General features: G+C 44.7%; 1 protein-coding gene across 1 annotated transcript; it reads right to left on the reverse strand.

Moving 5' to 3' along the window:
• Positions 1-310: 310 nt before the first annotated feature.
• On the reverse strand, positions 311-15,445 carry Dnajb11 (DnaJ heat shock protein family (Hsp40) member B11). The gene is made up of 10 exons (XM_052740326.1): positions 15,192-15,445; positions 10,523-10,679; positions 7,661-7,758; positions 6,205-6,337; positions 3,581-3,723; positions 3,129-3,211; positions 2,861-2,918; positions 1,855-1,966; positions 1,412-1,571; positions 311-757 (listed from the first exon to the last, which is right to left on the reverse strand). Exons 1-10 carry the CDS (start codon positions 15,257-15,259, stop codon positions 693-695), a joined length of 1,077 nt encoding a protein of 358 aa, XP_052596286.1. The 5' UTR covers positions 15,260-15,445; the 3' UTR covers positions 311-692.
• Between the last annotated feature and the right edge of the window lie 146 nt (positions 15,446-15,591).

Here is a 15,591-nt window from a genome sequence, read left to right on the forward strand (position 1 = left end):
CTGGTCATAAGGCCAACTGGGATGGATAGACGAAAGTACTTTCTAAACAGTAAAATGCTCATATCAGATTTTATTATTATCGAAGAAAACGAGAAACTGTGTTCTCTCAGACAGTAGGTCTTTGTGTGACTTGAATTCGTGTAGCTCAGTCTCTGATCTCTTAGGTTTCTTCTAGCTCGTTGCTATGAGACAGACACTGTGTGTGTTTAGTGGGGCCTGGGGCTGAACCCTCCTCATTCCTCATATGCTGTGTGTCCATCTTGCTTGATGGGAAGAACACCCATCCACTCACAGGAAAAAGAAACAGGAGTCCAGGAAAAAAATAACAAGATGTATTTAAAAACAGACTTCTCCAGTTTGCATTCTGAAATAGCTAACAATTATCTCTAACCCCTCATCTGGTTTCCTGCGCTCTGGCATCCTCTGAGAGGTTTCTCCTCGGACCTCGGGCAGCAGCACCAGACATTATATCCCCAGAGGGAGAGGTATTAGTTAACCTTCTGTCGGTCATTCTTGTCTGAATGCAATAGACAGATTCTCAAACCTCTTATTCACGACATGACGATCATCAGTGAAAAAAAAAATTAAGCCGAACTTGCATATTGAAAATAATGAAACACACACAAAAACCCCTGCAGATAATAAATATCGCTGATCCACCTATTTCAACCAAAGTCCGATTTCTTTCACTCCTAATAGCCCTGCAGTCCATTGTACACCTTCTGCACGGATCCTTGCTTGAGCAGCTGCTTGACACCTGCAGAAGAATGAGTGAGTGACTAGTTAACAACAATGTGACTTCCCCAGGGTCTGCACAGGTGTCACGGAGAGGCCACACGGCTGGATGACAACCCCCATTTCCAACTTCACATGTGCCCATCTCAAAACACACACACGCACACGCACACGCACACGCACACGCACACGCACACGCACACGCACACGCACACACACACACGATCACTTGTTTCTCAAGGGCCACCCCCTAATCTCCTGAAGCTCTAGGAAAGGAGAACATGTAAAACAAGGGGACGAAATCCCTCCAGCTACTCTTTAGCTCCTTCTCTCCCGCTCTTCTGTCAGTTTCACCCTTTACACTTACAGCAGGTGCAGTTTTCAGTGAGCACAGAGAAGATCACCCCTGAGCCTCCAATCCTCCTACATCTATCTCAGATTCCCTTTTAGTTAGCTCAAGCTTTTTCACCTAAGTGACTGCCTACTTCCTTATTACTCCTTCCGTGCATAGCCTTTAGCGAACAGTGACAGCAGGCTTTCTTAGAGCCTTTACAGAGCAAGGCCTCCATCCACGTCTCATGCCTCCAAAGGGGGTTGCTATTCTGCTTTCATATATTCAACCCACATGCATATGTGTGTACACACACACACACACACACACACACACACGCTATACCTTCTTTTGCTTCCTCTGTCAGCTGTTCTTTTGGAAAATCCACATCGAAAGTAATTATCAAAGAGCCCTTGATGTTGTTGTTGTCAAAGTTGGGAAGCCCTTCCCCTTTCTTCCAGAGCTTGGCTCCTGGCCTGGTAATCTTATCCCGGGAAATATGTACCTGGAAAGCAGAACGGAACCAAGTAGAGTGGGACAGGCACATCCTTAGTCCATCACATAACTTCTAGTGAGCACTGGCCACAAGCTAATGTCACAGCTCAGCAGAGAGGGAAGGACGAAAGGTAAGGGAACCTTAGGCTGACAGGCACAGAGAGACAAAAAACACAGATGCTGCTGCTGACTGTTCAGTAGCAGGGCCAGGGGACAGTGGCAGAAAGGAGCCTCTGGTTCCAGGTAACCTAAACCCACTACATGACTGCAAAGCTGGAAGGCTGGGTGTTTACCTTGTGCCCATCCAAGTGAGTGATGTCCATTTCAAAGCCGACCAGAGCCTCAACTAGTGAGAGTGTCACATTTGTGTACAGATCATCCCCTCTCCTCTCAAATATACGGTGCCTGAAACGGGAAAAGGGAAAAAGTGCTCGAAAAACCTTGCAAAAAGGTGCACACCATTCTTTCAAACACAGTCAACATTTGACATGCCTTTGAGATTAGAGAGTTGTGGAAGTCATATGAACTCAACTTCTAAGGAGTGTACAATCAGCAGAAGTACATAAAGGTGAGGAAAACCATCAACCATTAGGTTACAGAAAAGAAAGACAATGCTTGGCTGGGAACCCAGTGGAAACAATGTTTTAGTCAAGCCTTAAACACAGACCTATCACTGGTTTCCAAATAGTTAATGAGACAATAATAAACAAGAAAGCCTGAATCCTGGGCAAAATTCCTGTTTAAGCAGCAGCACTCCACACAGGAGAGAAGCCTGTGAAAGGGAACACTGAATATTAATGTGACCGCAGGGCCTTTTTACGGAAAACAATTGCTGTACTCCTTGACTCCTACTGCCGAATGCCTCTCATTTACAGCTCCTCTCATCTCTTGTTTTGAGACAAGACCTCACGTGCCCCAGGCTGGAGGACTCTGAAATCCTGATCTGCCTCTCTACCACCTGAACACTGGATTACAGGCATGTGCCACCCAGCCTGGTTTATTCAGTGCCAGGACCAAACCAGGGCTCTGTGCATGCTAGGCAAGTAGTCTACCAATGCCCAGCTCTCTTTCAACTCTTACCAAGTCTTTCTCCCAGCATCTTTTGACTTTTTAAGTCCTAAGGAAACAACTGGGGCTCAAGGCCAGCCCTCCCCTCCTATCTTCAGGACTGTTGCAGAGTCAGAAATAATTACTTAGGGGACAGGACGCAGAAAACAGAAGAAAAAGTGTAGACACATCATCTCATAATCACTCAGGGGAGAAGCAGGGGGAGAGGTGCCTCTCCCTGTGGATACCTACTTGACAACTTTGATTCGGAATCGTAAGTCTCCGGGTTCTCCGTCCACATGAGGCTCACCTGGTCAGAAGAGTTCAGAGAAGACCAGAAGTTACGCAAACTGAACATGTATTTATGTGGCACTTGAGTAGTTTTTAAATCCACTGCCTCAGGCAGTGCTCTGTGAGTCTGTCTGAGAAGGCAGTGTCTCCCTCCTCCCACATTCCAGGTAGCCACTAAGATATGAGCTAAGGCAGAAGTGAGTTAAGACGATAAACACCAGCGTCTCACCTTCTCCAATAAAGGGGTACTCCATGCCATCTCTCACGCCGGGCTCTATTTCTACTTCTAGTGTCCGTTCTTCATTCACTAATCTGAGACAGACAGAATTATAAAGGGAAAAGAAAATATTATCGAAGCCCCAGATGTAATCAGCTTTACCACTGTGCTGGGAGCCTTTTCTTGGACAGCCGCACTGTGCTGTTGGCCAAAGCTCTCTGGGCCTGTTTAGGGCTCCCAGATGCCAGCACTCAGAGCAGAGAGTCTGCGTCACACAGACATCAGGGTTGCTCTCAGTCAGAGCTGGAGGGAAGCAAACATCTGCCACAGGTAGCTCAGACATGAAAGGTGCTGCCTCTAACTTCGAGACGCACTGCTCTCTCTTGGTGGAACGTGGCGGGGGAGGGGACAGCCAGGTGGAGACAGTCAGAACATTCCCGTGTTTCCAGGAGACCCTCACTTACTTGACATTAGGGCACTCGTCACAAACCACCTCCTGGGTCATTTGGAAGCGCCCCGGTCCCAGCTGTGTGGTTCGCATCTCCTGCCGACAGTTGCATTTCCGTTTGCCAGGAGCCTGCCTGGCTACAGGCTTGTTTCTAACTACCTAAGAATGCATGAAACAGCCTTTAGTTTCCTCAGGGGAGCAGTGCTCTGCACACATGCCTTCTCAGCCAGCTATCCCTCACAGAATCTGGAAGTTCACAGATTTGTTGTACTCTGGGGGTACAAATCAAACCCAACACAAGAACGAAGCAAACATATATTTAACGACTCTAATCTCAACCCAGAGTTGTAGGAGTAGAGAGAGGGGAATAAGAAGAGACTCCAAAACAAGGTAAAATACCAGCATTTCCAAAGCACACCCAGGGCCACTGAATGAAAGCAGCTCATAGGATTACTATGTTATCAAGAAATCTGAGTTGTGTAAAACATAACCCCCCTAAAGAACAATCACAGTGTTCAAACACTGCTGTGTGGCCACCATCCAGTTCTACCATTAATCTCCCCAAACCACCTTTTTCTGTTTTAGGCAACCTAGTCCAAGACTAACCCCCAGTGCTATCACCACAGACACCAACATACAAGAGACGACAATCATCTCTATGTAGCTGTTTTCACACGTCATTTCTTTTCTTTTTCTTTTTTTCTTTTTCGAGACAGGGTTTCTCTGTGTAGCTTTGCGCCTTTCCTGGGTCTCTCTCTGTAGACCAGGCTGGCCTCGAACTCACAAAGATCCACCTGCCTCTGCCTCCCAAGTGCTGGGATTAAAGGCGTGCGCCACCACCGCCCGGCCAAACATGTCAGGGCTGGAGAGATAGCTCAGCCATTAAAGGCTAGGCTCACAACCAAACATGTCATTTCTATGTAGCTGTTTTCAAACATCAATCATGTATATAAATAATGTATGTATATCTATGAAATTTATATATCTATATCTCCTTAACTACATAGGGAATTTGTGACCTTGTGACCAATATGGACTGTGATACTTGTCCCCCCCCACCCAAAACAAAACCAAAAGGAACATATTTTGGGGCTGGAGAGATGGTTCAGCAGTTAAAAGCACATAGTTTCTGTAGAGTCTGATTTCCAGCATCTATATCTGATGCCTTGAACACCTATACTTGTGTGCACAGAGCCCCACACAGACATACACAAAACTAAAAACAAACTTAAAAAAAAAGTCCCGCACTCTTGTATCTGTGTAATTGCACGGCACTGTGCTCATGTAGCGAGGTGACAGACGTCTGGAGAAACGCCCCCAGCAGTGGCGCAGACCCCTCTAGACATGTGCACACTCATCCCATCCCACAGCTCTGCAGGTAGCTTGTCTTCTCACGCACAGTGAGGAAAGAGCAGCACCATGGTTAAGTAAATGACAGGGTTTCAAAGTATGCAGTCCAGCTGCAAAGTCCTTTCCAAACTTTAAAGGAAGACAACCCCAGGATAAAGATGGCAAACTTTACTAGAGAACATAGAACAGCTTTCTCATTTTAGAGTAGATTTTTAAAATAGAAGACTCAAAAATTAACAAGATCAGATTTTTTCACATTAAACAAACACTTGTAGTAATTAAAATAAATCGTAAGTATCGTGCAGAGACAAGTTCCACTATAAGTGGGTAGATAAGTCTGTACTATGGCTAACAGAGACAGTAGCAAATCAACACAAGAAAGAGAAGCAGGGCATACGCAAAGGGGCGCTGCCAGGAGGGACAGCCAGGGCCACGAGGAGACGCTTGTCCCGGCAGGTAGCTAAGAAGCACAGACCACAAGGAGAAAACATGCCAGACCCATTCTAATAATTCCAAACATTAGAGAGGAAGCAGGGACTATCCCACACAGGTAGGGTACCTGCCTAGCATGTGGGAAGCCTTAGGTTCAAGTCCCACAGCTCCAGAACTGGGGGGCGGGGGAGCAAATCTATGGAGCCTCATGAACTGCCATGGCATGCTGAGTGCTGACACAATTTCAAACATACTACGGCATTTTCTTGTAAAGCATGAACATGTGCTAACACAGCCCAGTCTACTCTTACACTTATCTATGTAAGAGACGTCCTTGCTTACGTGTAACTAGACTATGTACTACAGGAATGTCCACGTACAGGACTCAGGGAGTTAAAAACCAAAGCCAAGCAAACCCTCCTGTTGCTGGTCACAATGAGATTGTACTCAGAGCCTGACAGCTGTAAGCAAAGACGACTCACGGTGACAAAAGTCTGTCTAGAAACGGATGGCATGCCATCTTTACAGACTCACAGACAACAGAAACACACTGGTGAGGTTCTCATGTGTGTAACAGACCAGAAGAACAACGGTAAAGTTAATCCCGCAGTGAGGTAGGGGATGGGATACGGAAGCAGCACACAGGCACGTAAAGCACGGTGCTGTGTCGCTGAGTTCTTGGGCTAGAAAGTGAGTTCAGTTTGTGACCGTTAGGAATTAAGGATGATGATACTCAACTGTGTGTCAGTCACTCCCTCTTGTCCTCTAAAAGACAGAAAGGACACTAAAATCTCTGACTTTTGGTCAAAAGTACAAGTTCTGCACATCAGTCTGAGTAGGTGTGTTGTGTGAACTTACTTCCACAAAGTTTCCTGCGTAGACTTCTTCTAAAGTGACTTCTAGATCTACGATGATGTCACTTCCTCTTGGAATATTTCTGTCCTGCTGACGAGGGGTTCCTCCAAACATGAAGCCAAAATCTCCAAAGAAGCTGTAGATACAAAATTCGTCAGCAAAAAGAACTCAAATCTTATGTCTCAAAATTATTTATTTTCTTTACATTAATAAAATACTGCTTCCTACCAGCACACTATATAAAACAGACATTTTTAATACATCGGAGTCAAATATCATAAAAAATTTTAATTTACATAGTATTAGGTTGCCTCCTGCTATAAAAAACACTTACTCTCAATACAATATGATCCCTACATAAGAGCCATATAGGAACACACAGTATGTCAGTGGATTCAATGTTGGGCTCAATGAAATAATCCATTCAATACTGAGGAAAATCCACACATGACAGACTTAATGAAAAAAAGGGTTAATATATAAAATCCTGTGCAATTTGAACTTTCTGATTAATTTAAGGATTTCTTTTCTTTTCTTTCTCAAGACAGGATTTCACTGTGTAGCCCTGGATGTCCTGGAATTCGCTTTGCAGACCAGGCTGGCCTCAAACTCAGAGATCCACCTGCCTCTGCCTGGGATTAAAGGTGTGCACACTACACCTGGCCTAATTTAAGGAATTCTTTAAGGGTAATCCGGAACATTTTGCATATTGCATGTGTTCACTCCACGTGCTCTTAAGAGATTAACCTTGACAAAGAAGCTACCACTCTGTACAAAAGCCTTGGGCACTTGTTTAAAGTTGAAAAGCAAAGCCTCCGCAGGAAGTCCTGGCCCGTACAAGGTCAAAACTAGTGTTTGGAGGTAAGAAGAACTACTTTGAGTTGGATAAAACAGTGTTTTTGAGTTGTTCTGTGCGTGCACTCCTAAGCCTTCAGCTGAAGAGGAAGGACTGAGTAGGAGAGAGAAGCTTCTCTTTCTGACATCTCCAGCATCACTTCAGTGGTCAGGGGGAAGAGGCGCTTCCCTGCCAGGCTCAACAGACAAGCTACCATCTGTAACTATTCTTACTTGAGGGGCAGGGTCACAGAATCTGAAGAAATGAACTTCACTCCATGCGAGTGCAGACTCAAACATTTTTCTGTTTATAATTACAGAGCTGAACTTGGATTAGATCTCCGAGTATAAAACATCATGGAGATTCAAATGTCAACAAGGAGGGTTCAGTGAAGAGAAAGTATGTGTTAGCATTCCAGGTATCCTGAATTCCCAGAAAGCCGAGTGCAATAGGAGATCAAGAGACCCTATGAATTCCTTCTCTGACGACAATCATAGCCACCCCTCTGTTGTCCACAGGATGAAACAGAGGCAACTCTGCCCTCTGCTTCCAAGAATAATTCATTTAGTGCCTAAGTGGTCCAGTTTCAGAATGTAATACTTTGCAAATGGGCAAATAACTTACTGTGAAAAAATGTCCCCATGGGAGCTCTGGTGACCATCTTTCAAGCCTTCTTCACCATAAGTATCATACTGTTTTCGTTTTTCACTATCTGACAGAACCTGGGGATAAAGGCCAGTGGGGAAAGTGTTATACTCTGTACGTCAGTTAAGGTATATTCATGTTTATGGCTGTTTTCCACTCTGACCTGGAGTTCCTAAATCTTTCCAGTGAGTGTGATTTTCATTATGTATGCTACTAAGGCATATTTCAAGTTGTTATTTTTTGTCTGTTTTGGAATTTTGAGATAAGGTCTTGCTATGTGTCTCAGGCTGCCTAGACTTCCAAATGTAGCCCAGGCTGGCCTCAAACTCATGCTCAACCTGCCTCAGTCCCTTGAGTTGGATTGTAGACATGTAGCACCACGTCTGGTAAGCTGTTTCAACAGACTGAATACTTTGGTGCACTGTCTAGTCCACATTGCTCAGTTCATGCTTTTGATCCCACGTTATCAAATCTGATTTAGTACTTTAAAAACTGTATTTAAGAAATGTGACTGTGAAGGTCGAGAAGATACCAGGAAAGAGGGGAGATGGACTGCTCAGGCTAATTTTCTAGGCAATTTAATTCCAAGGCTTATTCTGTAAGCTCTGTGCTACATTGTATCGCTAAACTGTAAACCAGAATATAACTATGACAGATTATCATGAGTGATAGATGCACTAAATTAGTAGTCTTAAAAACACTACCCTACTCCTGCAACGCACACTGCATATTAGAAGACCGACATGCCAAGAGAATTGAATCATAGGCTCTGAAGTTAAAATCCAGAGCTATATTTTCTTTTTTTTTCATGCTTTGGTATGTGTAGAAATGCATTTGTAGAAGAATGCTGTCTGCCTTAACGTGTGTGTGTAAGTTTGTGACATCTTCAGGTCAAGAAAATATTATTTGTTGAGAAATATATTGTTGAGAAAGTATTAATGAACACTACTCTATGTTCCTTAGAGTCAATTTCACTGCCTGAAAGAACTTTGCTTAATGTTTGTATGATCCAAAGGATGTAAGATAAAAAATTGGTTTCTACTAAGCATGTAAAAATTTGCCTTTAACATGCAAGAAGAAAAAATGTATATAGGGGATTGATGAAAACTAAGTATAAATATATGAAATTCCCACAATCAAATCCATTACTTTGTATGTTAATTTTAAAAAGGGCTGGAAAGATGGCTCAGAAGTTAATAGCATCTTTTGCTCCTGTAGAGGGCCTGGATTTGGTTCCCAGCACCCACATGGTGGTTCATAGCTACCTGTAACTCCATTTCCAGGGGATTCAATGCCCTCTTCTGATTTCCACGGACAACGGGCATGCACAAAGTGTACCTACAGACAAGCAGGCAAGACATCCACCCACATACTTTTTTTTTTAAAGCTTATTAATTAAAAAAAGTAAAAAAGAGGGGGTGCTGAATAGGTAGATGGCTTATGGTTAAGAGCACATGCTGCTCTTGCAGAGGACCCACGTTTGATTCTTAGCAGCCATGCTGGGTGGCTCACAACTGTCACCACAGCTCCAGGGGCATCTGACGCCTCTGGCCTCTGTGAGCATCTTCTGTACTCATACGCACATACACATGTACAAATAATAAAAATAAAGGTTGAAAACAGAATATAAAAAAGTTCTTTCGTTTTAGAAACCCGAAGCATATAAACACTTATGTACATTTGAAATCTCTTTGGACACTGTAAACTGCTCACTATATTGCTCAGGCTGGGCTTACCACCTGAGCTCAAGCGATACATTTGGCTCAGTTTCTAGGTAGCTAGAGTCACAGGTGCTTTTCACTATACTCAGCCTATTTTAAGGGAAGGGGGCTGGGGGGAGTAGTTGATAAGTCAACTAATATTCAGACTCTCAACTAGCTAAAATGCTAATGGTAATCAATCTTACCTCAGCAGAAGGGAAAAAAAAAAACCCTTTGTTTGCTAATCAGTCTTTGAACTGTATTAACGTTCTGATTTGTGCACACTAATTTACCTGGGGGAAAGGCAAACAGGTATGAATGATACAGAGAAAAGGGGAAATCTGCAGTAATACCACAAAGGTTGTTAGGGTCAAATAAACTTGAATTTCACAAGTGAGATATGTACGGCCTGCTCAGGTCATGGATAAAGAACACTGCAGCTTCATTATCAAGAGTAGCACACGAAGCCAGGTGTGGTGAGGCCAGCCTGGTTTACAAAGTTCCAGGATAGCCTGAGCTACATAGCTAGACCTTATTGCAGAAAAAAAAAAAAAAAAAAAAAAAAAAAAAAAAGGTGTAAATCCAGCTTTCCTAGGAAGTATTTTTGAGTACTGGGTTCCTAGCAAATAATGATACTATTCCTGGGAGACAGTACAAAATGTGAAGTCTGTGTCTCACAAGAAACAAAACATTATGGGTCATTTTAGGGGTCACCAACCCTTTCAAATTTACACATGGGCCCAGGTTAAGAATTTCTGTCAGAGGGGCTGGCAAGATGGTTCAGCCATTAAGAACATTTGCTGTCCTTGCAGAGGACCCGGGTTTGGTTCCTAGTACTCACGTTGGGCAGCTCACAATCACCTGTAACTCCAGGACAGGAGATCTGATACCTCTTCCAGCCTCTATGGGCACTCACACATACCTGGCATACGTACACACAAACGTATACACATACATAAAAACAAACCTCTAAAGAGGCAGGAAACAGAATCTGTAGATAATGACTACAATCTGGGAGCACACACTATTTTCACTTCTATGTCCCACCTGTTTTCAGACAGAAATGACCTAGGGAGGCCTCTCTGCGTTCTGGTCTTCCCCATCCACGGGTTCTGTTCCTATTTTTGCTTTCATGACTCACCTCATAAGCAGCACCCAGATCCTGGAATTTCTCCTGGGCTTGGGGGTCATCAGGGTTCCGGTCAGGATGAAGCTGCAGGGCCAGTTTTCTGTAGGCCTTCTTAATGTCCTTTATGGAGGCACTTCGAGGCACCCCCAAGATCTTATAGAAATCTCGCCTGAGAGGATGGGCAGATAAGACGTCATTAGCTCTATCTTACATTAAAAAATTATGTGTATGTGTGTGTACCTATCTGTCTATATGTGTACCACATGGAGGTGATGGTAGAGTGCAGAACCTTCACAGTTGTGAGCTGCCTGATGTGGGTGCTGGGAACTGAAACCCAGTCCTCTGTAAGAACAGAACAGCTCTTAATCACTGAATTATCTTTCTAGGCCCAGGGTGTCTTACATTTTTAAAAGTGAAAGTATTTTTTCTCCCTTTATAGTATGGTCTACTTATAGAAGTATGTAAATATAAAGATAATGGTATATGTGATATATGCACATATACAAAAAGAATGAATATAAAAGGAATATGCTAGACTTTATAGTCTCAGACACTGAAGTAATCGTAATGAGAGCCTATGATTTGAGGCAGCTTGAAAACATGCAAAAGCACTGGTAACAACATCCTTCTTTTAGAATTACCTTCAGCAGAGAAACTATTTGTGTGTTTTATGGCTCCATGTTACTTCCAGCTAAAAAACCAAACAACCCAATTAATTCTCTTTATTCCCTACAATGGCTCCAAATGATTGTTTTTAAAGAATTTACTTTATTTTTAATTATGAACATCTGTGTGTGTTCACATGTGGGTGTGAGTGCAGGTACCCTGGGAGTTGAGAAAAGCTAGATCCCCTGGATCTGGAGTTACAGGTGCCTGTGAACCACCACGTGGGCGCTGGGGTCCTCTGTAGGAGCAGCAAGTGCCCTTAACTGCTGAGCCATCTCTCCAGCCCCACCTCAGCGACTGTTTCCAAAGGTCAAATAATATCAAAAGAGAGTTATCTTTATTCACAAAGATTATGTCATATAAAAGTCTAAACAGTAGCACTTTGGGAACATTAAAGATGGACTGACTTAAGGAGTTAAAATAAAAGGCTAAGCAAAGTCTAAATAATAACTCTGAAGGAAGAATAACACTCATCTGTATGTAAGGATTATAGTGTATTTTGCTGGAAATATATACATTTCATACATTCATTGCCAGTAACTACACTAATTTGCTGAGATCAAGTCTTTACGTCAGACAGCCTCTAAAGTTCACACACAGGAGCCTCTATATCCTGGTAGTTGAGAATACGCACATAATATGAATTGGGACATAAAGTAGAGAACATTTCCAGGGAGTACACTGGAATCAGCCATAAAAGGGTTCTCTGTAGGAAGTGTTAATGGAAAGCTAGAGTAAGACTATAAAAGACATTCCAGGGAAGGGCCATATCCAGCTCACCAAAGAGACCAGTAAATACTCCCTGAATGAGCTGAATGCATACAAATGCTCACAGCATCTTTTTTTTTTTTTTTTTTGCCAGAATTTTAGCTACTAGAATTTATTCTGGAAACATTATCTCAATAATGGGGCTAGAAAAGTCACATAATGGACACTAACACAGTGTGGATTGTAATCTTAAAATATGTGGGCAAAATGAACTGGGGAACCAAGACATAAGACGGAATATTAAAAAATGTATTTTATGGCCTGGCATGTGGCTCAGTCACTAGAGTGCTTGCCTCTAATTCATGAAGCCCTGAATTCATGATGGCATACACCTATAACCCAGGCATTCAGGAGCCTGCGACTGGTTTATACTCTTAGTCACACTGCTTGAAAAGTAATTTAGTTATTTTAATCATTTGGTCAGGGTCTTGGGTTGGTTTTTATAGACAGGGTTTCATGTAGCCTTGAACTCACTATGTATCTGAAGGCAGTCTTGAACTCCTGATCCTCCTGCCTCTACCTCCCAATGCCAAGTTTACAGGCATATAAGCCACGTCCAGCTCAACTATATAACTCTGTTTTTCAAGACTAGGTCTTCCTGTAGCCCTGGCTGTCCTGGAACTCACTCTGTAGAGCAGGCTGGTCTCGAACTCACAGAGATCTGCCTGCCTTTGCCTCCCGAGTGCTGGGAAAAAGATGTGTGCCACCAGGCTCAGCTCAACTTTATCATTTTTAAAACTTATAACACACAGGAATTCCCTACCTCATCTGTAAAGACTTGACATTTTATGAGAAAGGAACCAGCTATTTAATAATGAAAAGGCTAACTATATAGAGAGTGAGGCTTACTTAAGTAATATTCTTAAGAATATACTTCTGGGGGGGTGGGGTAAACAAAACTAAGGATGTTAAAAAAAAACAAACCATGGAAAGCCACTGCTTTGTTAGCTCAGTCAAAAAGCATATAAAGCCCCCTCCCCCCATGATCTTAAAGTGTGTATTACTCTTACAGAGGAGTTGAGTTCAGTTTTCAGCACCCCAATGGGTGATTTACACCCACCTTTAACTCCAGCTCTGAGGAATTCAACACCCTTTTCTTGCTTCCGTGGGCACCTGTACTTACATGTTCATGCATGTACATGTACTTAAAAATCAAATCTTAGAGACAGACAGATGGAGGATTCTGAACATAGGTACCCTGCATGAGTGGACAACGTTTTGCTAAGATGAAGTGAAAAGTCTCAGTGCCGGGTGTGGGAAATTTCCCTAGGAGTTATGAGTCAGGGAGGCCCCCCAAACAAGAGGCGATCGCCATTGCTCTTGGTTGCCCATTAGATGCCCTAAATGGAAGACCCTACTGTTGATGACACACACACTTTGGTTACAGGACATAGAGAAATCAGGCTGGAGACGACATGAAAACTTCCTCCCTCCTGGCCAGCTTTCATGACACCAGAAGGTTATTTGGCTGTGTGAGGAGAAAACTTACCAATACTGACCACAAAGGCAAGATGTACCCACATCTGGTACAATAGTGACGTGAAGATTATGGGGTTAACCTACTGCTTTCTGATTGGATTCGAGGCCTGCTCCACAGAAGGGAACTCATATCTGGTAGGGTAAAGCTGTTTGAAGGCCTATGGCTGGGGAGGTTATAATTGGTCAAAGCGTGGAGAATAGGTAACTGACTGTTGAGTGCTCAGTCTTAAATGGAACATCTATTTCAACCCTCCCCGCCTCTCCCCAAGTCCCCAAGGTTCAGGGAAGACTGTGGGAGGTGGGGCAGACAGAATGTAAAAGCAGGGGGAGGGGAGGAGTGTTGTCAAAGCCTGTCTTCTGGAAATGGCACTCATGAATTCACTCAAGTTATGGCTGCCTGAACAGGACTTTCACAGAGAGCAGCACCAACTAACTGGACTCAGTCAGTCACACGATGGCAGGAAGGGGGCATGTTGGGGTGTGCCCTTAGCTACATATTGAGTTGGAGACCAGCATACCTCAACTCCCAACTCCAAAATTTTATGCTGATGTTTTCTTAAATACTTTGGGTACTCACGGCTTAATCAAACGAAGGGAAAACAATAAAGCACATGTAAGAGATGTTAACTTTTAGAAATTTAAAGTATTTCACAAGAAAAAAAATGACAAAATTTAGGCATATATGCAAAGAGCAAAAAACATAAAGAAAATAACTTTCAAAGCTATTTGAAGTAATGCAACAACTTACACATTATCAGAATCTGACACCTACTAGTTTGGGGTGTGTTTTTATTTTTGTGCTTCCTTATTTACTTGAGATAGGGTGTGATGTAGGCCAGGCAAGCCTGGAACTCACTCCGTAGCTGAAGATGACCTCGAATTCCGATCCACCTGTTTTCACCCTCCAAAAGCTGGGATTAAGGATGCAGGCATTCTAAACACAAGTCTTATATACCACATCCTGAGTCATCAGAACTATAGGGTCGTGTGTTTTTAAATGTTGGGAGAACCTCAAAGTCTGCTCTTTCTGCCTGAACGGAGGCACAATGTTTTCCCCGGTTTCAGAGCATTGATAAAGTTCTTTCAAGCCTGTGTGATTCATAGGAGTGGCGTGAGGCTAGAATCCCAGTTTTTATTACCTGTTAGTGAACTGCTCTTCCGAGTCATACCTAACCCAGCTCAAGGAGGAACCATGGAGAGGGACAGTGAGGCAAGTTGACAGGTCAGGCTCGCTAGCCCGAGAAGGTGGGAAGGACGAAAGTTCTCTAAAGAGGGTTGTTGCTCCCCCAAGCCAGTTTCCTTCGGTCTGAGCTTGGCCTCCTGACGTGCATCTGACTTGGCACCACGGTCCACCCACTTCAGTGTCAGCCCCTCAGAGGCTTGTTGCAAGCTGGGTAACCCACCGTCGTCCCACCCTCGAGTCCCGCGCGGGTCAAAGCCCTGGCTGTAGCCTCAGCCCCAGCTCGGCACTCACTACCTTCATTTCCATCGGGAGCCCCCTTCCGTCCCCAGAGTCCCGTGACCCTACTTCTGCTCACAGCCACGGAACTCCCCGCAATGCCCAACGTAGTAATGTTGGCTCTGCAACCAACTCCCGCTCTTCTGGGAAATCTGGCTCCGCAGGGCCAGCCTGGCCCGCACTAGCCCTCCTCCGTCCCTCGGCCGGGCAGTGCCGCTCCCTCACTGCCCCGCTTCCTCGATGCCACCCGCGTCCCTCTCCGCAGAGGCCGCCCCTCGGGCCCCGCGCCGCGCGGAGCCCCTTCCTCACCCGGCCATCACAGCCCCGATGAGGTACAGCAGCAACAGGCAGAAGGTGCTCAGGTTCTGCGGGGCCATGGTGTCGCCCGGTCCCCGCACTCTCAGCCTCCCACGCCGCTGCGTCGGCCGACCAGCCCTTCCGGCCCAGAGAGGCCGCCTCAAGGCCGGGTCTCTTGCCCGGCCACCGAGACAGCTAGCGCGCCCCCTCCTCAGCTGCCACTTCCCGGGAGCCCCAGAGCCGGCGAGCAGCCAGGCGTGGGCCAATCGCCGCCGGGGACATCACACGCGGCCGCCAGCCCGCAGCCAATCGGCGCGGTACACTTCACCGCCGAGGCGGCGCGGGCAGCCAATCAGACCACGGAACCGCGGCCGCCGCTGCCGGCCAATGGGGAGCGGGGACGTCAGAGGCG

The sequence above is a fragment of the Peromyscus californicus genome, unplaced genomic scaffold (assembly GCF_007827085.1).
Source record: "Peromyscus californicus insignis strain IS unplaced genomic scaffold, ASM782708v3 Scaffold_16__1_contigs__length_79575227, whole genome shotgun sequence".
NCBI classification, from domain to species: domain Eukaryota; kingdom Metazoa; phylum Chordata; class Mammalia; order Rodentia; family Cricetidae; genus Peromyscus; species Peromyscus californicus.